General features: G+C 52.2%; 3 protein-coding genes across 3 annotated transcripts; 1 reads left to right on the top strand and 2 right to left on the bottom strand.

The window, feature by feature from the left end:
- Nucleotides 1-4,879, top strand: LOC144728782 (uncharacterized). The gene is made up of 2 exons (XM_078608423.1): nt 1-1,452; nt 2,452-4,879. Exons 1-2 carry the CDS (start codon nt 1,108-1,110, stop codon nt 3,187-3,189), a joined length of 1,083 nt encoding a protein of 360 aa, XP_078464549.1. The 5' UTR covers nt 1-1,107; the 3' UTR covers nt 3,190-4,879.
- Nucleotides 3,525-25,495, bottom strand: LMF1 (lipase maturation factor 1). The gene is made up of 11 exons (XM_078608424.1): nt 25,187-25,495; nt 22,507-22,825; nt 21,506-21,516; nt 20,872-21,020; nt 20,007-20,072; nt 11,297-11,464; nt 9,921-10,092; nt 9,149-9,302; nt 8,324-8,507; nt 6,490-6,602; nt 3,525-5,917 (listed from the first exon to the last, which is right to left on the bottom strand). The coding sequence occupies exons 1-11, from the start codon at nt 25,380-25,382 to the stop codon at nt 5,728-5,730; spliced, it is 1,722 nt and encodes a 573-aa protein (XP_078464550.1). The 5' UTR covers nt 25,383-25,495; the 3' UTR covers nt 3,525-5,727.
- On the bottom strand, nt 12,860-19,185 carry LOC144728780 (uncharacterized). Its single transcript, XM_078608421.1, has 2 exons — nt 17,768-19,185; nt 12,860-12,954 (listed from the first exon to the last, which is right to left on the bottom strand). Exons 1-2 carry the CDS (start codon nt 19,037-19,039, stop codon nt 12,943-12,945), a joined length of 1,284 nt encoding a protein of 427 aa, XP_078464547.1. The 5' UTR covers nt 19,040-19,185; the 3' UTR covers nt 12,860-12,942.
- Nucleotides 25,496-26,840: the final 1,345 nt, after the last annotated feature.

Raw genomic sequence — 26,840 nt, 5'->3', positions numbered from 1 at the left:
CACGCCGCTCGATTAAACAAATCATCTGACTTACACATTCTTCATATTTTATTCTCGCCAATTAAAAAACAAATCACCAGGAAAATAACGAGAATGTGATTACTCGCAACATTTCCCCCGCCTGTGAAAAACTGCGGACGTTGTGAAACAGCGCATTAGCGGCAGCTTTGCGCTTTATGAACGAGGAAATTCCCGAATGCAGTGCGTTATTCATCTTTATTATTTCGATATTCTATTCGTGCCTCTGCCAATATGTTCAGGAGCTGGTTGTCAATGTGTAGGTCTGGAGGCCAGGACGAGAGAGCTCCAGGCGTTGGGAGTTCGTCGAGTTTTGCTATTCCTCCTGCTCTGTTGAAAGAGCGTAGACTTCGTGCTTTTCCGCACGGCCCATAGTTTGGGTTGCATGGCCACGACTTACATTTTGATCCCAGTTTGCCGAGTTATATTTGTCACACTTACCGGAAACCCAGTGATTGGGCTATAATGTGTAGCCAGGTCGCTTCTGAGAAAGAAACCCAGGTCAGTGGGCTTTACTTGGTGAGATACAAAAATAGTTTAGTTTTATTTGTATATATTTTCAAGTGATTTGTTTACCTTATTGATACTTCGCACTCCTATCGTGTTTTTGTATTGTTTGTTGTAGCGTTCTGATCCGATTCCTCCAGTATATATAAAAAAAAACATTCTCATTCTGATATAAGGAGAATTCATTACCCAGCACTCAAAAGAAGCACAACACCCGTTTAGTTGGACAGACACTGGCAAAATGATCTTGAAACAAGCTGAAGCTCTGGCATTTACTGTGTGCAGTATAACGACAACAACAACAGTTTCGCCCACGAGACAGCCACACGCCCTCCCCCCGACGGTATAGCCGCTGTTGGGGCAAAGCGTTGTTCACGGTCAGCTGGTGGTTGCACGCGGCTGAGGAAGGGAGGCGATGGCGGCGCTGCCGCCGTCACCATCATCACCCCAGGACGGCCGCCTTCATCTCGACAATCGCCGTTTCCACATGGCACCAGGCATCGTATAAGGTCGAGCCGACCTAGAGGAGGGAGCGGGGGGTCCAGGGGACGACCCACACGCACCGACCCACCAACCCCCACTATGGGCAACGCGATCGCTGTCCTCACCGGGAGTGGTGCTGAAGTTCAAGAGGGGACGCCGCGTGGAGGAGGAGGAGCTGGAAGCGGCGGCGCAGGACACGCGGAGGGACGGCAGTGGGACCGTGAAGAATCTCCGTGTTCTCGCTCGGTGCTGTGCGTGCCTCGGCCGGACAAGGACACGGGCTGCTGGACCTGCTGTGCCCTCCCTGCCGGCTGGAGCGTAGCCCAGGCCTGCGACCTCCTGTTGCTGCTGCTCCTGGCGGTGCTGCTGCTCCATCTGCTCGCTTGGCCGTTGCTGCCGGTCGCGCGGGGCCTGCGGGCGGTGGCAGTTACGGTCATCTCCGTGGTGAGTTCGGTAAAAGTTCCGTTGTTGTTGTTGTTATGATTTAAACCGGGCGAAGGCCCCAAATGAGGCTGACAGATGTCTTGAGAACGGCAAAGGGTGGATCTTTAAGATCATTGATTTACACCTCGTCATTGTTTACCGAGTCCCCAAGACTGTTGTGCGGTTTGGTTTATTTTGGGTACGGGATGGGGACTAGGTTACAATATTAATTGAACACGGTTAAATCAACACGCACGGACCTTTGTCGATAAAGCATTAACATTCAGGTCCGTCAGCCTGAACGGGACTTGGAGACGTCTTCTAAATGAACATCGCAAACGACCCTCCTGCTTCCCGAGTCGACGCATTTTCGATTCGATGTCGCGATCTGATTCGAGAATCGATTATTTTAACATCGTCGTGAATGCAGCGCCTCCAGTGGCCGCAGGGCTCAAATGGGAAGTATTAACACTTGGGACGTGTTTGAATGGAAAATGATTCTACCCCACACATGGCTGGTTCACCGCGTACACCCAGTGCAGTATTAAATTAGCGCATTGGTGTTGCTCTTATTCGCTTTGGATGTTCACATATCTGACCTTTTTTCACATATACGCCTATACCTCTGTTCTCAGCTGGTCCGCTATGCGACAATGTACAATACAGTACTCACACAATCATACCCGTCAACCCCTTATCAGTGCCGACCTTTTGACAGACCAATCCATACCTTATTGGTCATCCCGTGCCCCCTATAAATCTCAACGTTCATCCTACAAAGACCCATCACAAGGGAGAAGCACAAACAAATACAAAAAACTTCGCCCGTATTGAAACGGCTGTACGCCGTATGGACCTGAAAACTCAATTTCCTGCACAAGAATAGGGGGTAAACCGTACGGGTTGACACGGTATGCACATTGGGCATTATTTCATTATTTACCCGTGTAAGAAACGTCCGAATAGTTTCAAGTTTCTCCATCAATTAACTGTTCCGTGTTTTTTTTCTTTTCTGCACAGCTACACAGTGCGTGGAACATAGTCGTCGGCACTTTATTCAGCAGACAATCGGCCGGCAGCGATGCAAGGCAGGGGGCCCCCGCCGAGGCCACAGGGAGAGCGTCGCTGTCCGAGACGCAGGTGGCCACCGTGAGGGCGTGCGTCGCCGCGATGCTGGCGGTCACCGACAAAAGGCCCTACGGCGAGGCGAGCCCCGCACATGTCCTGACCAGTTCCGCGACCAAGCTGGGGTCGAACGGCGACGACACTGACGAGGTCACCGAAGAGGAAATCGTCGAAGTGGAGATCGACGAGGAGGAGATCATCATCGACGAGATGGAGTCGGGCGGCTACGCCGATGGGTTCGTCGACGGCGGCAGACTCGACGGGGCCGAAAAGCGCAAAATGTTTCACGCGTCCTCGATGGCAGGCAACGGCAAGCGCTTCAAAGCCGAGCAGCCGAGGGAAAGCTCCACCCGCGCGGACGGAGAAGCTCAGGAGCAGAGCAACCTGGCGATGCTCGCCCACATCAGCGAGAAGGTGCGCCTCATCATGGAGAACCAGCGCGACCACAAGAGGCAACTGAAAGAGATGCAGGTGAAGGCAGCGGGTGCCAATGGCCAGGCGCCAGCGCCCGTGAACAGCAACGACGGCGGGAGCAGCAGCAGCAGCGGCGGCAGCGCCATCCTCGATGCTGCCAAAGATGCAAAGCCGGGCACCTCGAGGCCTCGATCTGCTTGGCCCCGCAAGAACCGATAAAGCACGTCCATGCCCCGTGATATCAGCGACCAACTGCGTGCACTCGGTACGCGTGCTCATACCTCCTCTTTGCACCTCCGCTTCAGAGTTTTGTCATGTATACTTTGAGAACCCTTCATCCTAGTTTGCTCGCTCAACCACACAAGATGACCACGTTGAGGCATTCATTTCAGATATAATTGACGGTTGTTCGCTTGAAAATGTATTTTAGATTTGATCTAAAAAAAAATGTTGATGTCGTCCACAACGGAGTTGTGTGTAATTGATACACTTGGCGTCGCTCAGGCGGCATCTTTCACAAGTAGCAATTATTCAAGGAAACACGCTTCTGATGGTCACCGTACCAAATTGACATTTATTTGGAGCCACAAAATAAATCTTTATTCATACAGCAGTGTTTTTTTTGGTGTTGCATGAAACGTAACAGGATGTTAGGCCAACGTTGGGAAAAAAACGTTGCCTGCCAACCTTTGGCTGCCGACCGAACCACGTGCCGGCAGTGACCCATCGGTCGCGTGTTGCTGGGTCGTCTCGTTGAGACACACGCGTGGACCACCTCGCCTCCCTGCGGCAATGACCCCTTGTTGCTACTCCATTCACTCTCAACCGAAGAGGCCTCACCCTCCCTTGTTCCTGCTCAGAGTAGAAGGGTTCCCGTGAAGTAAAGTTTCAGTCTTGATCCAGAAAATATGGAATGTTGGGCCGAGTGTCCAAAAGCTTCTAACCACATTCTAACGTTGGCCCAACGTTGCGATGTTTACTGGGAACGCACACTTGCCGACGATTGTAAGAAAACACAACGTTAAATTGGCAATCGTTTGATTCGGCAAAAACAGTTCAACAAAAGGTGACTCGGAGTGAAACATACTTTGCAAATGAGACTATCCTAGTCTCTTGAGTTCTGGTAAAAAAATACACTTCATGCTTTTACTTCCAAAACATACAATAAAGCAACGTAATCTTGAGTCTTTCCAGACATGTAATCCTTGAAATTAAACCAATTCCACATTCTTTAAATGTGACTCGCTAGACAGGTGTTGGGACAAGCTCCGCAGTGCCTGATCATGCAGCCAACTCTGAATTTCCCGAGGTAATGGGAGAGGAATGATGGCTCGGATAGATAAACAAAAAATATTCCGTAAAACTTATTTACTATTCACCTAAGTAGAATGTCGTGTGAAGAAGTAGAACAAACTCGTGTTTCTACACGGCAGGGCAGAAAACACGTGACGTACACATCACTCAGCTATTTAAATATATTTTTTCTTGAATTAAAGCCACGTGTTTGCATTTACTTATGGATATTTGTGGTGGAGTAAGAACCGGGTCACTGTCCCTCGATGAGCGGAAAGTTGATAGAATCGGTGCGTACATAGATATTTTATTTTTTCACAATGACGGTTAATCCGCAAGCCAGATAATCCACCAATGGAGAACCTCGAGGTAATTGTTTGATGGTCTTCCCCAATCGATCGGCGTTACTGTCTTCGCAGTGCAAAGTTTCCGATTACAGAATAACTCCATACAGTAGACTTGGTATGCGCAGTACATGGTGGAAAAAAGTAAACATTGCCAAAATGATCATCATAAGTAGGTCTTCTTTTCGCCCTATAAAACGTATTAAGTGCCCATGGCCGTGTTAAATTAGGATATGGTTTGTGTAAAATGTGCCCAATAGCAAGGCTAATAAGTGCAATACCAACACCATGATCCCCAATAATCGATATGGCAAGGTTCTTCAACTGGAGGCCCATAGGTCAAATATGGTCCATTGAGAGATATGGTAAACTAACAGGGACAGATTAGTAAGGTGAGATATTAAACAAGCTATGAGTATGCTCCAAACAAGGGATAAAGATTTGTGAGATAAAAGCAGCCGCGGATCGTAACGCAGTGGCAGCCAAGGAATGGAACGCGTCCGACAGGATGTCCATTGGGAAGGTGGAGCGATGAAATCAGTTCGTGTCGAGCAGGTGCTGGGAGGATTATTAGATTGCAGGATTGCGAAAGGGGACAGGGGGGGTAGCTTTGGAAGGGCTTCATCCAGCAGTGGATTGACCATGGCTGATGGTAATGATAACGGTGCAATGAAAGCAAGATAAGCAAGAGCCCTTGAGACGAGAGAGGGACAGATTACTGGTCGCGCGTGCCGACGTTACGACGTCACGGAGACACGCAAGGTCATAAACGTCTGTACGCGTGACACTGCAACGTTAAAACGTTACCGGACGTGTGACGTCACGTGGGCCTGCCGGCACACGCTAAGATCGTTAAGCACCCTCGGGGCTACAGCAGCAGCACGAAGCTGAAAAACCGACAGCAGTGGGCGCATACTTCCCTGCAGCCTCACCGGCCACCGCCACCCTTCCGTCGTTCACCCAAACATCTGTCGCCAAGCGAAGCACGATCAGCACGGTTGGCCTGCGTGCGGCGCGAAAGAACTTCAACATACATCACGGCTTTTTGCGCCGCAAACGTGCTTCGTTTTGTTGTTGTTTTCCCTGTCTTTCGGGAGCGACGGCGGGAGCGCAGCGGCGTTTAAATGGGCTGGTTGCGGGGCGCGCGGAGATGCGGCCACTCCTGCGCGCGGAAGAACGCGGCGAGCGAGTCGAGGTTGACGGGCGGCAGGTAGCGGTCCAGGAGTTTGCGCTGCCACCAGTGCCCGGCGGACGCGCGGGCGCTGCCCGGCTCGCTGAACTGGTAGCGGAAGTGCTGCGCCCTTATCCACCTGCAAGGCGACGGTGTTAGCGGCCTCTCCCGGCTGGTAGGTTTAGCTTGCAGCCGTCGTTAACAGTGTGCGGTAATGGGATGGTGTTTGTCGTGGTACGGTGGTTTCGGGGTTGTCCAGCCAACGCTATGGGACGGGATATTATCATCTGGGTGATTCGAATCGTGGATCAATTATAATTTCTTTGGCGAACATTTTTACCAAACTCCTTTCCAAACTCATTCATTTCTATACCTCGTTCATACAGATTTGCTTTCATGAGGCCGAGTGTCAGATTATTATATTATTTGCATACATTGTAAATAAGCAATTTTCATGCAAACGATTCGATGTGTATATCGCGAGTGAGCCGATGGTGTGTTCGTTGCATTTCAACCCCATCCTACACACGTCTCCGAATCGATTATTGTTTGCGACGTCAGCAGCACGGCACGGCGTCTGCAGCGGAAATGTCAACCTGGCGCCTCCTGAGCCGCACCAGACTCATTCGGTACGGCCCCGGCACGGCTCAGTCAGTACAATGGAAAAGGGGTAAACAAGTGGCTGTGGATTTTAGAAAGGTCGCCACTCACCGGGGAGGGTCGCGGCCCTCAAAGGGGTTCTTGCCCATCAGAGACAGCGTTTGGTTGTCGTTGGTGAGCAGCTTCCCGACAAGATGCAAAAGCCAGGGGTTCTGCTCGTACGTCTTATTGAACAACAGGGACAACGCCGCGTTCGTTAAACACTTCATCGAGCAACGCTTCACGTCGGCGTTGACGTGTTGCCGATCTTTTTTTATTCGCTGAGGATTTACCATGGCCGCTGCAGTTGCGTGTAAAATAATCACATTGATTTGCAGCGGTGAATCAATCCAATACGGGATGAAGGCTTTCCCATGCAATGTTGATAATGGTTCTTATTTTTAGTTTTCACCATACTTTCACCATGCTGAGTAAAGTGCGGATTGTTGAAGGGGGCGCCCAAGGTTGGTTCAGACATCGCTCGCCACTGATGTGCGCGGAGCGATCCCCACGCTTCTGGGTTCATAGCGCACAGCGTTAACTACTCTGCCAACGCCCCAGAGATATCATATGTCATCGGGTTCTATTAAAAGAAAAAAAAAATCTGTAAAAAGATATTTATTGGGGTTATTTGAGGCAAAATGGCGAGACAGCTAATGGCCACACATTCATAAAATTTACACCCCAATGACACAGTTAATTAAAATGACAAATGTATGCATTAATTTTTCAAGTAATAAATTCATAACATTGATTAAAAAACTAATTACTAACACTCCTCGAGGGTTCTGAAGTATATTTTATCATTTAAAATTCATTAATTAACTTTGATTAAAATGATATCAGAGAGTAGGCAAGTCATGGAATTCATTCAACACAAAGATCATGGCTAGCTTTCCAAAATGGCTTCGTCCTTGGAAGTATCTCATCAGTGCTATGGCAGCTGTCAGAGCAAAATGCATTTTCATATTTGAAAATTGTGCTTTTTTTTGCTCTGCATTGGATCTATAGGTTCTGGCAAACCCTTAGATCAATTTGGCCAATTTTCATAAGGGTAAGTTCCAAATATCTACAGAACTTTATGCTAAAGTTTTTTCCATTTTGAACCGTCTGTACGAGACTTACCGTGCCCCTCCTAGCTAATAAAGAACTGACAGCGCCAACGCAAAAACACGTTTTGAACAAAACAAATATTGTGAAAACAGTAAACGGAACATCATCATCACCTTATCATCTAGATGTATGCAGTGCCTTATTCCCAGGCGCTTTCAAGCCATGATCAAAATGATACAGGAGGTGATAGTTGTTGAGAGTGCGGTTTATTAAAAGTGGTGGTGTAAAGTCACGTAGAAGGGAAGTAATAAAATAATTTTTAAAAACATAATTAAATAATTCTTCACCTGAGGACGGCTGCTTGCGTTGTGGCCGAAACGTCGTGAGAATTATTTTATTATGTTTTATTTTTATTATTTTATTACTTCCCTTCTACGTGACTTTACCGAAAGAACCAAGAAGATGAATCCCTGCAGTCACGAAAGCTTTAAATCCAAATTTAGTGGTGGTGTAGTTTTGGTGATAGTTAAGAAAGGTTACAGAGGGATTGGGGTGGAGCTGGTTGTAGCTGGGGGTGGGGGCAGGGAGTAGCGGTAGTGATAGGGGAAGTCAGGGGTAGTGATAGGGGTTGGGGTAGTGAAAGGAGTTAGGATAGTGATAAGGATAGGGGAAGTGATAGGGAAAGTGATAGGGTTAGGCCTGGTCATCACTGGGGGGCGGAGGCAGGGAGTAGCAGCAGGATGGGCGAGGGAGGAGAGACGGCTTTCAAGGGAGCAGGCGGAAGCCGGTTTACAGTGAAGACCGATGCCGAGGGGGCAGTCGAAAAGGCTCCTGGCGAGGCGGCCGAACGCACCTGGAAAGCGGCGAACCACATGAGCCAGTCGAGGCGGTAGTGGTAGGGCGAGACGAGGCAGGGGCGGCGGCGCGTGTCGCCCGGCTTGCACACAAAGTCGTACTCCTCCCACTCGGTGGCCGCGTCCGCCGGGTCCACGCTGGCCGTGCCCTGCAGCACGACCTCCGTGCGCTCCTTGGTGATGCTGCCGGCGGCGGCGGCCACGCGCACGACACACGCGTTCACGTTTTTCAAAAATTGCTTTCATGATTTGACCGTCGCTTTGTTGTCACTGTGCTGAGGGTCTGCTGCTTGCGTCTTGTACAGCGCTTTTGAGATATTTGATGAAGGGCGCTTTATCAATACAATCATTATATATATGTCTTTTAATATAATAGTCACCCCTATATCTGTTTAATGTTTCTGTAATTGAATTTTTCCTGTACAGTGAAACGTAAAAAAATCTGCCCGAGCCGACTTACCCCGACAATGAATTTATTGTTTAACTTAGATTTACGTTTCTGCAATATTATCGATTTCTCATGTGACGACACATTTGTTTTCCTACGAGTTTTATTTGCCAGGCCACTCCTGCAATTCAAGAGCACCCTGGTGTTGTTATCTTGAGCTCTCACCTGGTTAAACAAAAACAAACTTGAACAGTGCCAAGAGAGGCAGGCACGCACGCACACGCACGCACACACACGAGCGAGCGAACGGGGATGGGGATAGCGAGGTGCGTATACAATCGGGTCACGCAGCTCGTGATACATTCAATTCGCTCGTGGGAACACAAGAGACAGACGAGCGCCGCCTTGCTCGGTCGCACGAAGCCGGCGGGCTCACCTGCCGAAGGCGCCGTAGGTGTTGACGATGCGCAGCGGGTCGAAGGAGGAGTTCATGCGCTGCGTGGAGCTCATGAGGTTGTGCACCACGGGCACGCTCAGATACGCGATGAGCAGTGCGAGCAGCACATGCACGCAACTGCGCACCAGCGCACCTAGAAGGAACGTTCAAACGTTTTAAGTTGAACAGATTAATTGATACGCACGTGAAATCGCGTGTTTAAAATATATGTGTATAACTGAATGTAAACAAATCTCGAGATGTATTAAACCAGGGGCGGGGAAGCTATGGTCCACAAATGTATTTCGTACGGCTTGCAGCCAAGTAAGGCCCACTACTTAAAAATAGCCCACAAATTATATATATATTTTTTATCAGATACAGCACAACTGAGAAAACCTATGCGCAGTAGTGATATTTACCATCCTTGCAAGCATCTTAGCCACACCAATTGAGGACAAGAGATAAATAGTTTCAACCTGGCAACACCCATTCGTCATTCGGTGACATCTGAAAGATCTGTTATGAAAAAGGGGCATCGCCCGTAACATTGCCGATCGTATATATATATGTTCCTCTTGAGGGCAGTGTTATTGATGAATATGTTGAGATTTTGTTCATCGCCACTGTCCACCCCACTGCCAAGGCAGCATCACAATTCAGTGGCGTTTTGCGTTTAAAATTCCTATTGGGCCCCCTCCCCCCCCACCAATAAGCAAAAGCATTGACGACAGCTGAAATTAAACGCATGTGGAAAGGCACCCAGGTTTACCCAGTTTGCGGGGTGGCTTATCCTTTTCTTCTTCCGCTTGAAGTGCCATCAACTTCTCCCTTTTGGACCGGCTCATGAGGAAGCTCAGAGACGCGTCGTCGAAGCAGGCCAGGCTCGGTATTATGGTAAGCCAGTTCAAGAAGCTGAGGTTCCCGCTGATTATCAACACCACCTGGCACGAGACAAAGAGACGATGAAAACCACATCACTGTGAGGAGTTCATTTCGAAGTCAACCAGAGTCACGGATGGGCATGCTGATAGGCCAACAGAGCATATTTTTTGCTGACCAGACGAAGGCAAATTTTCATGCAGGAAAGTAATTTTCCATAATACAGATGTTTTGGGTTAGATCGCGTAAATATATAGATGTGTCGTTAAACCCGCCACCACCTGACACAGCCAACTAGTAAGGTTTGTCACATAAACAGAACGTGCCAATTCGTTACTAGTACAGCACAGCGGTGTGTTGGACAGCAAAGCCACAACATTTACAATCTGAGTACGACGATTCGCCAGTAATTACAACTAGCTTCATCAGGCGACAGCCATGTCACTACTTTTGTCATCTTAGAGCATTGCATGTTTTACTAAACATTTGCTTTTTCATCTAAATTATATTCCGATTGCGCTATGACCATGATGAGATATGAATACATTTAAACGCATCACGTTCTATCGCATGTTAAAAATTACTTCAGAGGTCCATTCAATTGCCCTTTATCCAAAAAAAAAACCCAGCGCAAATTCCCATGTGCTCTACTACAAAATGGTCGTCACATAGCAATTACGAACTACATTTTTTGTTTCGTCTTCAGAGTTGCAAAGAGCCAAGTTCGCGTAAAAACGAATGATGACCGTTTTCTTGTGCAGTCATTGGCGACGGAGCTGACACACTTCAAAACGCTTTTGAATCACAGATGGGTTACCTGGATTCGAACCCAGGTTCTCAGTGGTCCAGGCTCAGTGCTCTGACTACGTATTAGCCCATTGAGCCACCCCAGCCACTTCATGCATTTTCAACGTCGCACCGAGTGCTCCATAAAATACGAATTTGGTACGACCGAGTTGATTTCACACTCTCCCTTCTGAAGCAAGTTCCTCGGTAAGCATTGCATTAAAGTACTGACCAAAAATATAATGGACTTACATAGGGAACCGGATTTGTAGGCATGATGGTATTGGCAAACTGTTCATTGACAGTGTTTTCCCAGCAATGTTTTCCCCTCCCCTTGGCGAGCAGTCCATCGTTATGTATGCACGAACATGTTGAACTTCTTTCACACCGTACGTAGCCGACCGTGCTCATTGGAGGTACGGACCCCCGGCCCGTGATCCCTTGAGGGTGCGCGTTTCGTGCGACGAGTGCGGTCCGCACCTGGAAGAGGATCTGCAGGAGGCCGTGCACGATGCGGAAACGACGCCCGAGCAGCAGGAAGAAGGGCACCACGAGCTCGATGAAGTGGTTCGTGAGCGTCTCGGCGCGGTGGAACCACGCCGGCTCGCGGTGCATATAGTACGCCACGGGGTTTGGCACCGGCTGAGTCTGGTTGAGACACCGAGGAACAACATCACCACGATCGTCGTCGTCATCAGCCAAGATCAATACGCTGCTGGGTTAAGGCTCACCCCGCCATGCCGCCCCCCCCCCATTCCATCGCCATCTCTCAGACGGTCACTGCATCGCACGGCACTCTCAGATGCACTTCTGCGGCCATCTGGAACGCTCTTCCTTCCGATATTAGGAAGCTACTGGAGCTATGCACTTTTAAATAATCTAGATGGAAAACAAATTTTTTAGAACTGCTTTTTGCATTCGAATTGTTGTCCTTCCCCTGCACCTCCAATTAACATGGTGGGCTACGCACGGTGCAAAAAAAGTTCAACAAACATACATTCATCTTTCAAGAGTCGTGCGATGTAACAATCCACCCAGCACCTGCACACCAATTGATTTCATTACAACATCTCGATGTGATGGATGCATTCTCCGGCATGTTCCATCCCTTGGATGAGACTACATCATTATTCTCGAAATGAATATGAAGCATCCCTGTCAACCCCGTATCAGTGCCTATCTTATTACCAGAGGTGGGACAAAGTCATTGTTATGCAAGTCCAAGTCGAGTCGCAAGTCATCAAATTCATGACTCGAGTCTGACTCGAGTCCAAGTCACATGACTCGAGTCCACATCTCAGAGGTGGGACAAAGTCATTGTTATGCAAGTCCAAGTCGAGTCGCAAGTCATCAAATTCATGACTCGAGTCTGACTCGAGTCCAAGTCACATGACTCGAGTCCACACCTCTGCTTATTACAGACCAATTCAGACCGTATTGGTCACCCCGTGCTCTTATAAATCTCAACGTTCATCCTACAAAGTCCCATCACAAGGGAAAAACACAAACAAGTAGACAAATACTTGTTAAATTTTGCTCGTATTGAAACGGCTGTACACTGTATAGACCTGAAGCCTCAATTTCCCTGTGTAGAGAGGAGCCGACACGAGATTGCAGGGGTCTCGTCCTTTATTCCTTTCCTTCCATTCACACCTGTCGCCAGCCGTCCCAATCCCGTTCCCGCCAAAGGCCCCTCTTTCCCGCCCGTTCTCTCCTTATATCACCTCGATCACCCCTCCCCCTAACCCATCTATTGGTGGGAATCCTTCCCCTGACACCCCTACATCACCCCCCCCCCCTGGAGAAAAAATAACCGTCCTCGGTTCTGCCTCCCCCATGGACCATTTAAGTCTCCCCATGCCTCCCACCACTGACAGTGACGACAGCCCTTACCCCCCCCCACAACCATACAATGCAATATAACACAACAAATCAATTGCGCGGCCTGCCCAGGTCTCCAGCCAGCATCCCGTAACAGCCCGGACATCCACAGGCAGCAGATGACCGTGGCGGCCCCCTCCTTCGAAGGCCCTCTCGTCGCGGTCCCTGGTTCGGTGGTGCCGGTGTCGCCTTGCCTGGCGCCGCTGTCTCTCCGGCCCCCGCTCGTGCCGCCGCTCCGTCAGGCCTCACATGGGGTGCTGTAGGTGACAAGGGAACACAGGGCACCGAACCCCCTGCCGGTCGGCGCGTGGTGGTCGGCGACCTTGGCCTGGGTAGGGATGATGATGATGTTGGCAGTGATGTTGGTGGTGATGTTGGTGAAGATGACGGTGGAGAGATGTATGGCTTAAGGCGGGTGGGGTGTACAAACCATCGTCGCTTACCCAGTTGGACCTGGACGCACTGCGGTCGGAGTGCTTTGATGACCTCGACCGGCCCTTTCCAGGGTCGGTGCAGCTTTGGTGAGAGGCCAACCGGCACCTGAGGACAGTGTAGCCATGCCTGGTCCCCGACTTTAAAGGGCTTGGCTGTCACTGTCCTCTCCCGTATCCGTACATTACTCTCTTGGCTCGCGGCCGATGCGGCCTCGGCTGCTTGGCGGGCCTCTCTCAAATAAATGAGGGAGGTCTTTAGTGCCTTCGGCCATGCGTCGGCTCTTGCCGGAATGTCCGTCAGCTGCACCTCAATAGGCGGAACGGGATCCCGTCCGTACATCAGGAAAAACGGCGAGAACCCCGTCGCCGCGTGTGGGGCCACCCTGTACGCCGCTAAGACCGATGGAATGTGGAGGTCCCAGTCGGAATGGTTTTCGTCCACCACTTGGGACAGCATGGCCGCTATGGTGCGGTTAAGCCGCTCTACCATCCCATCGGTCTGGGGATGATATGGAGATGTTCGGACCTTTTTAGTGCCCAGGATAGAGCAGACGTCCTTCAATAGCTGTGAGGAGAAATTCCTGCCCTGATCCGTGAGCAACCGCTCCGGTGCCCCCTTATCAAGGACATAGCCTCCCACGAAGGCATCGGCGATGGTCTGTGCCGTTTGGTCCGGGAGGGCCCACGCCATCGGCCACCTCGTGCAGTACTCGACTCCGACCAACAGGTATTTATTTCCCCGTGGCGTGACCGGCAGCGGTCCCAAGATGTCCAACGCAACCAATTCGTTGACCCTGGTCACCGTGATGGGCTGTAGGGGCGCCCGGCTTACCCGGGGTGGCGGCTTTCGCCGCGCACATTCGACGCAGGTAGCGACCCATCGATGCACGTCAGCGGTCATACCTGGCCAAAAGTACCGACCCTGTAATGTGTGCAGTGTCTTCCGCCCTGCCAGATGCAGCAGCTGGCGGCCGTGTACGTCCATAACCAATTGTTGACGCAGCGACTCCGGAACTACCAGGCATCGCCGGCGCCCTGTCGGGTCCCATCGCATGAGGAGATCCTCCCATACGATGTACTCCTCCCCCCCTGCCTCTGCTGAGGCGCGTAGTGTTCGCAGTGGGGCTTCCTCCAGCTGTAGCCGTCTCCAATCGTCCAAGGTCAGCCCCAGGTCGTGGTCGGTCAGCTGGACCTCACCCTGTGCGCCCTCCGCCGTGCGTACGGGAGCGATGACCGTCCCCTCCGGCCTCGCCTCCTTGCAGCGTGCCCCGCCTGTGGTGCATGCACAAGGGCCCTGGGGCACCAGTCGGGACAATGCGTCTGCGTTGGCATGTCTGGTCCCTTTGCGATGCACTACTTGGTACCTGTACTCCTGCAGGCGTTCTATCCATCTGGCCAGCTGGCCCGAAGGCTGGTCGATGCGGAGCGAATACTGCAAGGCCGCGTGGTCAGTGCGGACCGTAAATTTGCGACCATACAGGTAGGGTCGGAATTGCTGCACAAAGTGAACGACTGCCAGGAGTTCCCTACGTGTGACGCAGTAGCGCTGCTCCGCTGATGAAAGCACGCGACTACCATAGGCGATAACCACCTCCCGACCCTGCTGGACTTGCGACAAAACACTGCCGATGCCCACATCGCTGGCGTCCGTGTCCAGGATAAAGGGGAGGCCAAAATCCGGAAAGGCCAATGGTGGTGCATCTGTCAGACGTGAGCGCAGCTGCTGGAATGCCTCTTCCTCCAGAGGGCCCCAATAAAACCTCTGGTTCTTCGCCGTCAACACGTGCAAGGGCTTGGCAATGGTTGCGAAGTTGGGCACAAACCGGCGGTAGTAAGAAACGAAACCCACAAACCGGCGTACCTCCGGAACCGTTGTGGGAACAGCCCAGGCCCTCACGCAGGCCGTCTTTTCCGGGTCTGTAGCCACTCCCGACTCACTGACGACGTGGCCCAAGTAGCGTACCGACGACTGCATAAGGTGGCACTTCGACGGCTTGAGCTTCAAGTTCGCGTTCCGGAACCGCAGGAACACCTGACGCAATCGGTCAATGTGTTCCTCGAATGATCGGCTGAAAACAATGACGTCGTCCAGGTAGATGAGGCACGTTTCCCATTGGAGGCCTGCCAAGGCCAACTCCATTATGCGTTGGAACGTTGCCGGCGCCGTCTGGAGGCCCATAGGCAGGCAGTTGAACTCGAACAGGCCCTGTGGTGTCCGGAATGCTGTTTTAGGCCGGGAGTCCGCGTCTAGTGGGACCTGCCAGAACCCGGACAACAAATCCAGCGTACTGAAAAATTTTGCTCCCGCCAGTGCATCCAATGAGTCGTCGATACGTGGTAGGGGATATGCGTCGGCCAGCGTGACGGCATTGAGGCGTCGGAAGTCCACACAGAATCTCAGTGACCCATCTGACTTCTTGACTAGGACCACCGGTGCCCCCCAGGGACTCGAGGATGGAGAAATTATGTCGGCCCGCAGCATCTCCTGCACCGCTTGTTGAATGTGCCCTTTTTCCATTGGGCTCATTCTATATGTGTTTTGGCGCAGGGGTGCGGCATCTCCCGTGTTGATGTGGTGCTGTGACAGATTTGTGCGCCCTAGGTCGAACGGTCCCCGGCTGAACACGTCCGAGAACTCCTGCAATAACGAGTGCAGCTGCTGTTTCTGGTCGGGCGGCAATCCCGGCTCAGGCCCCGCCAGCTGGTCCATCCACGATTTGGCCCCTCTGTCCTCGGACTGGCTGATGCTGCCTACAAGCTCGGGCTCTGTCCCTGGGGCTCCTAGTGACAAGGGACTAACGTGGGCCAGAACTGTTCCCTCCTGCACCGTCGCTGTTCTATCGGAGGTGTTCAGCACCTGAATGAACAGATGCTGGTTCCTCTGTACAATAGTTTCGGCCCCCACCAGCGCATGACGATCCATGGCCGCTGACGCCGGAGACACCAGGATGGGTGAGTCTGGTCGGGCTGTCACGAGGGGGGACCGATATTGCAGCGGAACCAGCATCTGGGCTGCCGGGGGAATGGAGACAGACTTACTGACCAGAGCCTGCACGTAGGGTACACCCCGGCTGGCCCCCTCCGCCTTTAGGAAATGGAGATGCGTTCCCTGGACTTCCACCCGCCCATTGGCCAGATCGATTTTCATTGGCATCCGCCTCAGAAAGTCCGTCCCCAACAGGCAGGGTACGGGCAACGTTGCGGAGACAAGGATGGGTCCTGCTACCGAAAGCTGCCCAATCTGTATCGGGGCTTCAACCTGGCCCAGGAAGCCCATGCTGCCTCCATTTGCTGCAATGAACGTTGTCTTGACGGGGACTAAAGGTCGGATTTTATCCGGCAGCATCTCATGCATGGTGCTCGAGATGATCGTGGCTGATGCTCCCGTATCGACCAAGATACGTGCCGACACTCCCGCGATTTCACCGACCAGGACCGAGGTTCCTGACGTGGCCGCTACCACCCGCCTTGCCAGCTTCCTCCATTGTGTGGCTGAGTCCGGCCACTGACCAGGCGGCGTCTCGTTATCCTGTGGTGCATGGTGAAATGATGGGGGATGGGTGTGGATGGACTGAAGATGGGGTTCCTCCCTTTGGAGTGCGTCACAGCAGGGTGAACGCGCCCTTGTTACATAGTGTGGGCTTACCCCTGGGTTGCGGGCTGGGCTCTCTATGTAGTGCAAATTGCCCCCCCTAGGTGACGTAGGATGGGCCCCCCTTGTGGTGTGGGGGGGCCCCCCCATTGTAGGGGGCGGTGGGGACTGGGGGGTGGGCCTTCCCGTGAGCCCCTCCCTTTCCTTTGTCACGGGGGCGTGGTCCCCCTGGTTCCGTCTCGCTCTGTCGCAAAGCGGTGGTGAGGCGGGTCGTGGAATTGCTCCAGGGCGCAATGTCAATCGTGTGGGCTGCCTCCGCCCCCGGGCCGTTGCCCCTGGCAACTCGCCGGCGTTGCAGGTAACTGGTGACGTCACGCCCGCCGGCGACGTCACGCCCGCCGGTGACGTCACGCCCGCCCGCGAACCCACGCCCGCCCGCGAAACCACGCCCACCCGCGACGTCACGCCCGCCCGCGAAACCCCGCCCGCCCGCGAAACCACGCCCACCCGCGACGTCACGCCCGCCCGCGAACCCACGCCCGCCCGCGACGTCACGCCCGCCCGCGAAACCCCGCCCGCGCGCGACGTCACGCCCGGCATCGACGTCGCTGCCGGCCGCGACGTCACTTCCGCCCGCGACGTCACCTCCGCCCGCGACGTCACCTCCGTCCGCGACGTCCCTCCCGGCGTCGGCGCGACTCCCGGCGCGGTCCCCGGCCTCGGCGCGATCCCCGACGCGGTCCCTGGCCCCGGCGCGATTCCAGGCGCGGTCCACGGCCCCGGCGCAATTCCCGGCGCGATCCGCGACACCACTTCCGACCGCGACGTCACTTCCGGACGCAACGTCACGTCCGTTCGCGACGCCACTCCGGGTCGCGATGCGACCACAGGCCCCGGCGCTATCCCCTTCCCCCGACCAGAACAGCGGGGACCGGGAAACGACACCACCGGCGCCCACCCCGAGGAGACTCCCGGTGAGTTCGCGGCGTCGGAATTGTAATTACCCGGCCCGCCCGAGAGGCCGGGTGGGACGGCGTCACTCGCCTGGCTCCTGTCGGCGTTCGGCCCCGGCAGGTTCCAGGTGACGTTGGCGGCCTCCGGCTCCGTGCGGCACCCCCTCGCCACATGCCCCTCGCGACCACAACGGTGGCAGACCCACGGGGCGTTGCGTCGGGGGGGCTCGGCGCGATGTTGTAGAGGCGGCTGCCAGCGACGCGGCGGCTGGTCCCTCTGCTCCGCCAGTCCCCGGATCGCCGCGTACACCTCCCGCAGCGATGGCTCCGTCTCAGACGTCGGCGGTCCGTCCCCAGATGCCCCACCGGCAGCCTGTGGTGACGGTGCAGGTTCGGCGGTTAGTGTCGCTGGACCAAGTAGCGCCGCGGCAACGGCTCGGCTGTTCCCCCCCGCCGCGCCAGCCACCGGGCCCACGGGTGGCGCCCGGCCCATGACCTGCTCGTGGGCTTGGATGGTCCGGGCAGCCCACAGCGAGGTGCGTTCTTCCGGCGTCACTACGGGCATTACAACGCCGGCGCGGCAAGCGTAGGCGATGAGGTGCTCGACCACGAGGTCCTCGAGCGCTTCTTCAGCCAGGCGAGGGAAAGCTCTCCTCGCCAACACGAGCAGCGCCCCCCTGTAGGCTAAAGGGGATTCTTTAGCCCCTCGCTGGCGATCCTGGAACCGTTTAAAGGCTCCTTCCGCCGGGCAATAGATCTCCCCCAAAGCCTCGTAGGCCGCCTGTAGCGTGGACTTGCTGTGCGAGGGAAGGGAGGTGTAAGAGGAGAGTGCTTCTTTGCCCAGAACAGATGGCAGCGCTCGTAGGGCCTCTTCGTCTGTCCACTCGAGAGCGTGGAAGGCAGCCTCGAATCGGCGGACAAACTCCTCCCAATCTTCTTCCTCAGCCACAAACTTGTCGACGGGCCCCAGCCGACGCGGCCGTCCGGCCACCTGCTCTCCGTGTTGGGTGTTTAGCCCTGGGGGTTTTGGCGGGAGCGGCGGCGGCTGGCGTGACGAGGTTGGTTGCGGCTCCTGCCCGGCCGGCTGGTCGGCGTCCGGTTCCCGTGGCCTCTCCTCCCGTAGTACGCGTGGGGGTGGGGGTCCCGGTGCCGGCGGGCCCCCCATAGGGAGCCTCTGCAAGAGCTCCTGGAGCGCCCTCTCCACGCGGGCCATGCGGTCCTCCATGCGATCCTCCAGGCGATCCGGGCCCCCTTCTGCTGCTTCTGACAGCAGGCCCCCTTGTTGCCCAGGATGTGAAGGATCCCCGGCCCCTGCTTCCTCCTCCCTCGGCTCCCTCCCGCGAGGATTCTTCTTTGTAGCCATTAGGATCCCACCGCTGCCACCAAATGTAGAGAGGAGCCGACACGAGATTGCAGGGGTCTCGTCCTTTATTCCTTTCCTTCCATTCACACCTGTCGCCAGCCGTCCCAATCCCGTTCCCGCCAAAGGCCCCTCTTTCCCGCCCGTTCTCTCCTTATATCACCTCGATCACCCCTCCCCCTAACCCATCTATTGGTGGGAATCCTTCCCCTGACACCCCTACACCTGTACAAAACGGGTAAGCCGTATGGGTTGCCAGGTATGATGAAGTAACCGTGTTGGTTTTCAGCAACAGTATGTCAAACCCGCCAGTTCAAGTTAAACTTGCTGCCACAGTGTCAGATGGAGAGTTTTATGTTAATGTATATTGGCCATAACGAACTAAGAGGACATTTTTGCCCAAAAAAATAACAAATATTTAGTTAGGTGATGTTTTATATAAAAATCGGTTTTAGAGTATTGTGCAATTGGGTCATCACTTAAACTCTTATTACGATTGGTATTATCAGTGTGAGGCTGAGATGGTCAATTTTGTGAACTTTGTCACTTTGAAATTGCAATCATTGCCTCGACCGAAATTAAAAGGAATTTGTAATAAGTGGTTGATGGTCTCACTCCAGTCACCAATGGGTGCACACAAAAAACTACTCCCTCCTATTCAATATGTATTTTTTTTATTACATTTGGCACGTCGGTCCTTGAGATTGAAAAAAATATAGATGTATTTGACTGCCATGCAATGAACATTTCTACAGCAGGGCATATGGGAAAAACACAGCACTCCGAGTGTGAATAAGAGGTTACTTGAAGGGATCTCGGAAGCATTGCATTGTGCTGGGAGAGTTCCGAATTGAAAATGTTGATAACAACACAGCTAGAATAACATTGGGGGGAAAAGGCGGGAAAAAAGGCGGGGAAAAAAGGCGGGGAAAAAAGGCGGGAAAAAGGTAAGAAAAATGGCACTCATTACCTCATAGTGGTAATCCATGCATGTGAGGTCTCGCCAGCATTTATCGCCACGGATTTTAATCAAACCCTGAAAAACATGGTTTGTTGCTGTAATAGACGACTTAACAGCGGCATTCATCAGGTGCATTTATGTAACCGTACTCGCACATTAATACTTCACATGTACACGTCCCTGCTGGCAATCATTGAGATTATGCCTATAAATTGTGACACATGCAACTTAAGAACCTGAATAAATCTCAAGTCAGGTTAAACATTGACACACGAAAAGAGTCCATCACTGCCAAAAACACAGCAGTACATAATTTAAACAGATTTCATTGCTGTACACGGGAATCTCAAAAAAGTCCAAAATCGAAAGATAGATTTTTAAAAATGCGTTTCAATCTGTAAACTGCGAGCTTAGCAGCGTATTCTGGTTGAACGACGTTATGGCTCGAGGGTTTCACTACTGTTATTCCTTTATTGTGTAACATTCATTTGCCCAACAATGTTTCACTTAGTCTCAAGACTCTATTAGTTTTCACAGGAGGGGGCGACGTTGCTACGCATCTTCCTAATTGAGTACATTTTATGAGAATTTCTTCGAATTTGGAAATTTTGTCAAATTTGACACCAGTACACATGGCTTACATTTTTTCCAATAACATAACAGGATCACTGACCCCCCACTGCGAATCAGACCACACGTATTTATTTTGGTTAATACACCCGCAACATTAACCAGGGATGCCGTGGGGCTCGAACCGCAAGAACCCTCTGCAACAGGCGGCAAACGCGTCACCGCTCGGCCATGTCACCGTCCCAGTGGCAGTGATGAGAGTTACTGTACGGGCAGCAGAAGGATGCGTGTTAATCGGACTCACAGCGCCGAGCATGATTCGAAATATGAGCCAGAGGAAGGCCCATAGGACGATACGTGAAGGTGGCGAGCCACGTGGGTACTGCTTCAGTGACAGCAGCGGGCACAGAAATATGGCGAGGAAGCCAGTCTCGAGCAGCTGCGATTCCCACCCTGCAAGACACGCAAGCCCCAGCCACCGGTCATTATAGGCAAGCCAATAAACGAATAGAATATTAACTTGTACACACGCCTGGGCTGTGGGTAATGGGTTATCCGACACAAGTTTAAAGCTTCACGTGCGAGAAAAAAACTTTAAAAGTTACGTAGTCAGGCACCAGTGATGGCACTGCACCCACATGAAAACGTATCAGAGTGATCTCATTAGAGTGCGATAATGACGCACTAAAGCGTACGTTTTTTCTACTCATGAACAAAGCTTCAAACTTATTTCAGGGAGCTCAGCACACAGCATAGCTATACATCGACAAGAGCTTTTTGTTTTTTTGTTGTATTTTTTTCTGATGAAATCATCTATTTTAAAGAAATTGCCAACTTTTGAAAGAAAAATAAATCAAACGTTACATTTAAGTTACCTTGAAACTTTACCTTTCAATTTTGACTGTAGATGAAAGTTATATAAAATTTGTATCACTCACCAAAGGAGTACCTGAAAGAGATCAAAATCATTTTGAATATTAGAAATAGATAAAAAATCAAGTAAAAAAATAGCAAACATTACCAACGATCTTTCCAAAAAATTATATCACACTGTTAATATTTAGAGGCACGTGCAAATATAGTGTGAAATATTCTAAATAATCAGCCCTTTGTCACTACATTTGTGGATGAAGTCCTGCCCATGCCATGTCAATTATGGAGGCTATGTGAACATCCTTTATTACCACATGGGGTCAATGTGAGTTGGTGAAATCGGAGGATCAGGTTTTGTATCAATATCACTCGCTAATGATGTTAAATCGTGACCAGGAGTCGAACTCAAGCCACTGAGATCATAGCACAGTGTTGCTAACTGTTGTGTCACTGCGCTCCTCTATAACGTGTTGACATACACATTTAGGCTTGAATATTTTAAGCAGTTTGTGTTGAGTGAATGTTTCCATTATTATATTCAATCTATAGCCATCTTTGAAAATACGATAACTTTACACTTGATTCAATAAAAATCAAACATAAATTGCTATATATACACGCTATATATATTAGAGGTGCAATGATGCATCGATTAATATCGCAATACTGGACACGTATAAAATCAAAGTGAAGGAATCAATGTTTTATTATTATTAATAAACGCTGTATTCAATGATTCATGTGACTTTTGCAGGCACTAGCGACCGCAAGATCCACAACAATTAAATAAAAGATTATTGAATAAAATCATGACTGTGTTTCGCAATAATTAATCAAATAACTGGGTGATTAAGTGAATTGTTTACACCTCCAAAATTCATGAGTTGAGTTTATTTTGTTTGACCAGATGAGAACCAGGTGAGAACACAAGAGACTAGGAAAGTCTTAAATGCAAAAGTGACAAACACGGCCATTATTATTCCAGCTGGTAACGGCTCATCGAGGATTTTCAACAAACTTACTGCGGCGAATGCCACAGCCCTCTCAACCACGAAGGCAGACTCACCAAATCTGTCCGACCGCCACAAGCGAGTGGTACAGCATCCACAGCGCGGCCATCACGATCATGTTGGCACGGCCAGTCAGCGCCACAAACGCGGCCAGGGCCAGCCCTGCGCACGCCACGGCGTCCAGGGCCCAGTCCAGCGAAGAGGCTTCGTCCAACGCCAGCCACAGCAGCGTGGGCGCGTGGGCGAAGGCCTGGAGGCCCACGGGGCCACCGCCGACGTAACGCAGCATCCGCCGCAGGTAGAGGCTCGCCGGCAGGAGGCCGTTGTCGCCGATCAGCGCTTTGTTCTGGTGCAGTGCCACCAAAAATGCCACCACTGTTGGGACAAAGATCCCCCCGTATAGCATTTACAGACTGTTGGGGCAAGTGTTGTTAGCGAGCACCTATGAAGGCCGGCATGGCACACGAGGGGGTGGGTGGCCAACACCACGCCCGGCCGCCTTTGTCGCCCCAGTGACAATGTTTACGCACCGCAACCAGGTACTCATTTGAAGCTGAGTCAACCTAGGGGAGGCCCAGGATCGGTTCAGATAACACTGGTGTTGGCCGTGAGCGGGAATCGAACCCGGGTCGCCAGGTTCGTAGCGCAGCGTAGCGCTGACCGCTACACTACCGCTCCCCACCGTTGAGATCCAAGGGACACACACGCATGCCGTATTCAGTACACGAGGTAATGGTAAAACGTGCAGGCCTGGAGGTTTCTCGCTGACGCCAATGCTGGTGGAAGGGACTCGAGTGCAGAGAGATATAGAGATCCGATCGAGAGGGAATTTGGCCTACTTGTCCACACTGGTCACACATCTTGAAAGAGTCCCTACGCTTTACCAAAACCACATTTGCAATAACAAATCCGCCAATAACACTGCCCCGAAAGAAATAGGACGTAATTATCGGCAACGTTTCGGGCAATGACCCTTCTGCGTAGCACATGACACACGCGTTCAGTTTTTATTTTGGTTAATTGGGCACGTGCATCACTACCAACGCTGCAGCAACCACATCATTGATTTAAATCTCGGCTGGCTGGAACCCGGATCTCAGCTGTTGCCTGCCAGCCTACCCAGCCCTCTCTCAACGCACACTGCGTCCGCGGCAGAACGTTTGCACTTCGTCTTTCGCTTGCCACATCTAATCGATCACTGTCACCATTTCGCTGCCGTGGATGTCTCATTGTTGCAAAGGACCGCAAAGGTGCTGTCGGCTCGTGCAATACAGACAAGTTGACGGATTGTGGACGCTGGAAACATCCCCATGCTGTCATGAAAAGTGTCGTCTACAGTACTGTGCTGAAGTTTAAATTACTTTAGTACAATATTGCTGGGTGGGACCGCCCTAGCCAGAGGATGTCTCGGGATCATCAACAGTATCATTCCTGTGGTCGATAAAATGCGTACCACTTTGTGGGAAGTTAACAGTGGTAATCCTATGGTTACTATTCCATTACACTCTTTGGGACTGTAGATGCGGTAGAAACGACACAATAGTAGTGTACTAACGAGACGACAGTACATCATGAATGTAGGAGTACTGGCATAGGATAGATGGGTAGTCCTAAAGCTTATTTGCGTATAGCGAGACTTTGAATTCTGACGTTTTGACATAATCAATAGCTGTTCCATTAAAAACAAAACAATGATCTCTCTTGGGCAATTGGGTCCTACTACAAACAATTCACATTTGCAAACGTTCTCATTCATTGACAACAATGCAGCCTAGCTCGCAGGCAGCGTGCAAGTCAGCAGCAGCAGCAGTGAGCCAAGAGCCACCGTGGCCTGCTGGAGATGTGAGACTCGAGAGAGAGAATTGGTGGGTGGGTGGTAATGGTGGTGGGTGGTGGTAGTGGTGGGAGGTGGTGGTTGGTGGTGGTGGGTGGTGGTAGTGGTGGGAGGTGGTGGTTGGTGGTGGGTGGTGGTGGGTGGTGGTGGTGGGGTGGTGGTGGGGGGGGTGGTGGTGGTGGGGGGGGGTGGTGGGTGGTGGTGGTGGGGGGGGTGGTGGGTGGTGGTGGTGGGGGGGGTGGTGGGTGGTGGGTGGTGGTGGGGGTGGTGGGTGGTGGTGGTGGGGGGGGTGGTGGGTGGTGGTGGGTGGTGGTGGTGGGGGGGGTGGTGGTGGTGGTGGTGGTGGGGGGGGGTGGTGGTGGTGGGGGTGGTGGTGGGTTGTGGTGGTGGGGGTGGTGGTGGTGGGGGTGGTGGTGGTGGGGGTGGTGGTGGTGGGGGTGGTGGGTGGTGGTGGTGGGTGGTGGTGGTGGGTGGTGGTGGTGGTGGGTGGTGGTGGTGGTGGGTGGTGGTGGGTGGTGGTGGTGGTGGGTGGTGGTGGTGGGTGGTGGTGGTGGTGGTGGGTGGTGGTGGTGGTGGGTGGTGGTGGTGGTGGGTGGTGGTGGTGGGTGGTGGTGGGTGGTGGTGGTGGTGGTGGGTGGTGGTGGTGGGTGGTGGTGGGTGGTGGTGGGTGGTGGGTGGTGGTGGGTGGTGAGGGGGGGGGCGGTGGTGGTGAGTTCACAAGGCACGGGTCGACTCACGCCCAATGCGTGAGACCCAGCAGGGCGCATGGGGCTTGAGACGAGCCACTGCCGTGCCAAGAATGTCCACGGCTGGGAGGCGTCAGACCAGATGGGGTGTGGGGGGGTAGTCGTGGAGGGAGGCAAAGAAGTGTACCAATGCACGACTTTGTCTCACGCTCTGACCGTAGATGAGCGCCAGGGCCCGCAGCAGCAGCTCCCGCGTGGCCCACAGAGATCCGGGCCGCAGAATCCGCGCGCTTCCTCGCTCCGTCTCCTCCGGAGGCTTGCCTCCATCTCCTCCTCCTCCTCCTGCTGCTGCTGCTTCATTGACCCTCGTCGCCTGCTCCTTCTTCCTCTGCCTCACGCCGTCTCCGTCCATCGCTGGGGAGCGGCCGACCCAAGAGGCGAAGCGAGCAAGGCCACAGCAACACGCCGCAAGCTGCTGCTGCTGCCGCCGCTGCTGTCACTGCCGATATGAATGGGGGAAGTGAGCCGAGAGAGGGCGTCCTTGAGAACGAAGTTGCGGCGCCGGTCCATTGACGTTTGATATTCTTGGTTCTTTCGGTAAAGTCACGTAAATAGAAAACAAAAAAATCTAAAAAAGTAAAATAATACAATTTAATGAAAATAATAAAATAATAAATTTTAAATAATAAAAGCAAAAAACCCACGACGTTTCGATCGCAACACACGCGGTCTTCATCAGGCGGAGATTTTATTTTTATTATTTTTATTGACATTTTTAAAATAATTTTTTTGGTTTCCTATTTACGTGACTTTACCGAAATAACCAATAATATTAATTCCTGCAGTCACGAAAGTTGTAAGTCAACATTTTAATTGACCTTTGAATTTGACACCGTGCACGGGGGGTGGTGGGACATTGATGGGTTGGTTGCTGCGGCTTTTGTGTCCCGCGAGCGGCTGACGTTCAACTTGTTTCGCGCCGTACGTGGCCGAACCGCGCTCGTCGGAGGTGCTGGGGAAGGACAACAGCACCTAACACAGCCAGCAGTTCCAAAGAAATTAGTTTTCAGTCGAGATGATTTGAAAGTGCATCGCCCGAGTGTTCTTCCTAATATCGGAAGAGCGTTCCAGACGGCCGCAGAAGCGCGCGACGCGGTGCCCACAGTCTGTGTTCGATGGGCAGCCAAAATAGCGAAGCCCTTCATGTCAACCCACTGCTGGATGAGGTCCCCCCCACCCCCGCCCGTTAGTCGTGGGGGTTGTTTGACCATACTGCACGTGCCCCCCCCCCACCAATGATCCGATCGACATCCCTAATTTCGATCGGATCATTGTGGTTTATTAGTAATAAATCGGCATTTTGCGACCCCCACTGCCACTGTGTAGAATATTATTACGTGCCAGGGACTCTATGTTGTCTTGTGGTTGTTGTTGGTTGTTTGACTTGCATCCCACTAGGAGTTTTGCACACAGCTTTGGTGTACGGTGTTTTTTCTGCAATATTTCGCTGTCTTTTTTTGGATTTTCTGTTTGCACTCAGTCACATATTCACTTTAAGATGTTTTTTGTTCATGTTTTTGTTTGTTGCGGTTGCACCCGATTCAAGAACCGAATGGCTCACAGGGCTATACCTAATAAATGAACTGGAACTTGATGAGATGATAGGACAATAGTCTGAGTCCATAATTGGCAATAACGGCAAAGCGGCTATAAGTGATTCAGAATTGTGCGCAGTTACGTATCCAGCACACGACTTCCCTGAAGGCATCAACACCTCCAGCGAGCGCGATGCCGATCACACAACGCGGTTCGAAATCGACCCTCGATCGATGGCTGCGCCATCGCCGCACACGCGTCGACTAAAAAGCGA

The sequence above is a fragment of the Lampetra planeri genome, chromosome 30 (assembly GCF_965212315.1).
Source record: "Lampetra planeri chromosome 30, kcLamPlan1.2.h2, whole genome shotgun sequence".
NCBI classification, from domain to species: Eukaryota; Metazoa; Chordata; class Hyperoartia; order Petromyzontiformes; family Petromyzontidae; genus Lampetra; species Lampetra planeri.
Note: the sequence above shows the minus strand (reverse complement) of the source record. Positions and strands in the feature narration are given on the sequence as shown.

Coding starts and splice junctions, on each gene's coding strand:
- LOC144728782 (XM_078608423.1), top strand. CDS start 1,108: ATGGGCAACGCGATCGCTGTCCTCACCGGGAGTGGTGCTGAAGTTCAA. Junction 1,453..2,451: donor CAGTTACGGTCATCTCCGTG/GTGAGTTCGGTA, acceptor TTTTCTGCACAG/CTACACAGTGCGTGGAACAT.
- LOC144728780 (XM_078608421.1), bottom strand. CDS start 19,039: ATGGCTACAAAGAAGAATCCTCGCGGGAGGGAGCCGAGGGAGGAGGAA.
- LMF1 (XM_078608424.1), bottom strand. CDS start 25,382: ATGGACGGAGACGGCGTGAGGCAGAGGAAGAAGGAGCAGGCGACGAGG. Junction 9,303..9,920: donor TAAGCCACCCCGCAAACTGG/GTAAACCTGGGT, acceptor CGTTCCTTCTAG/GTGCGCTGGTGCGCAGTTGC. Junction 6,603..8,323: donor TGTGGTTCGCCGCTTTCCAG/GTGCGTTCGGCC, acceptor TTGTTCAATAAG/ACGTACGAGCAGAACCCCTG.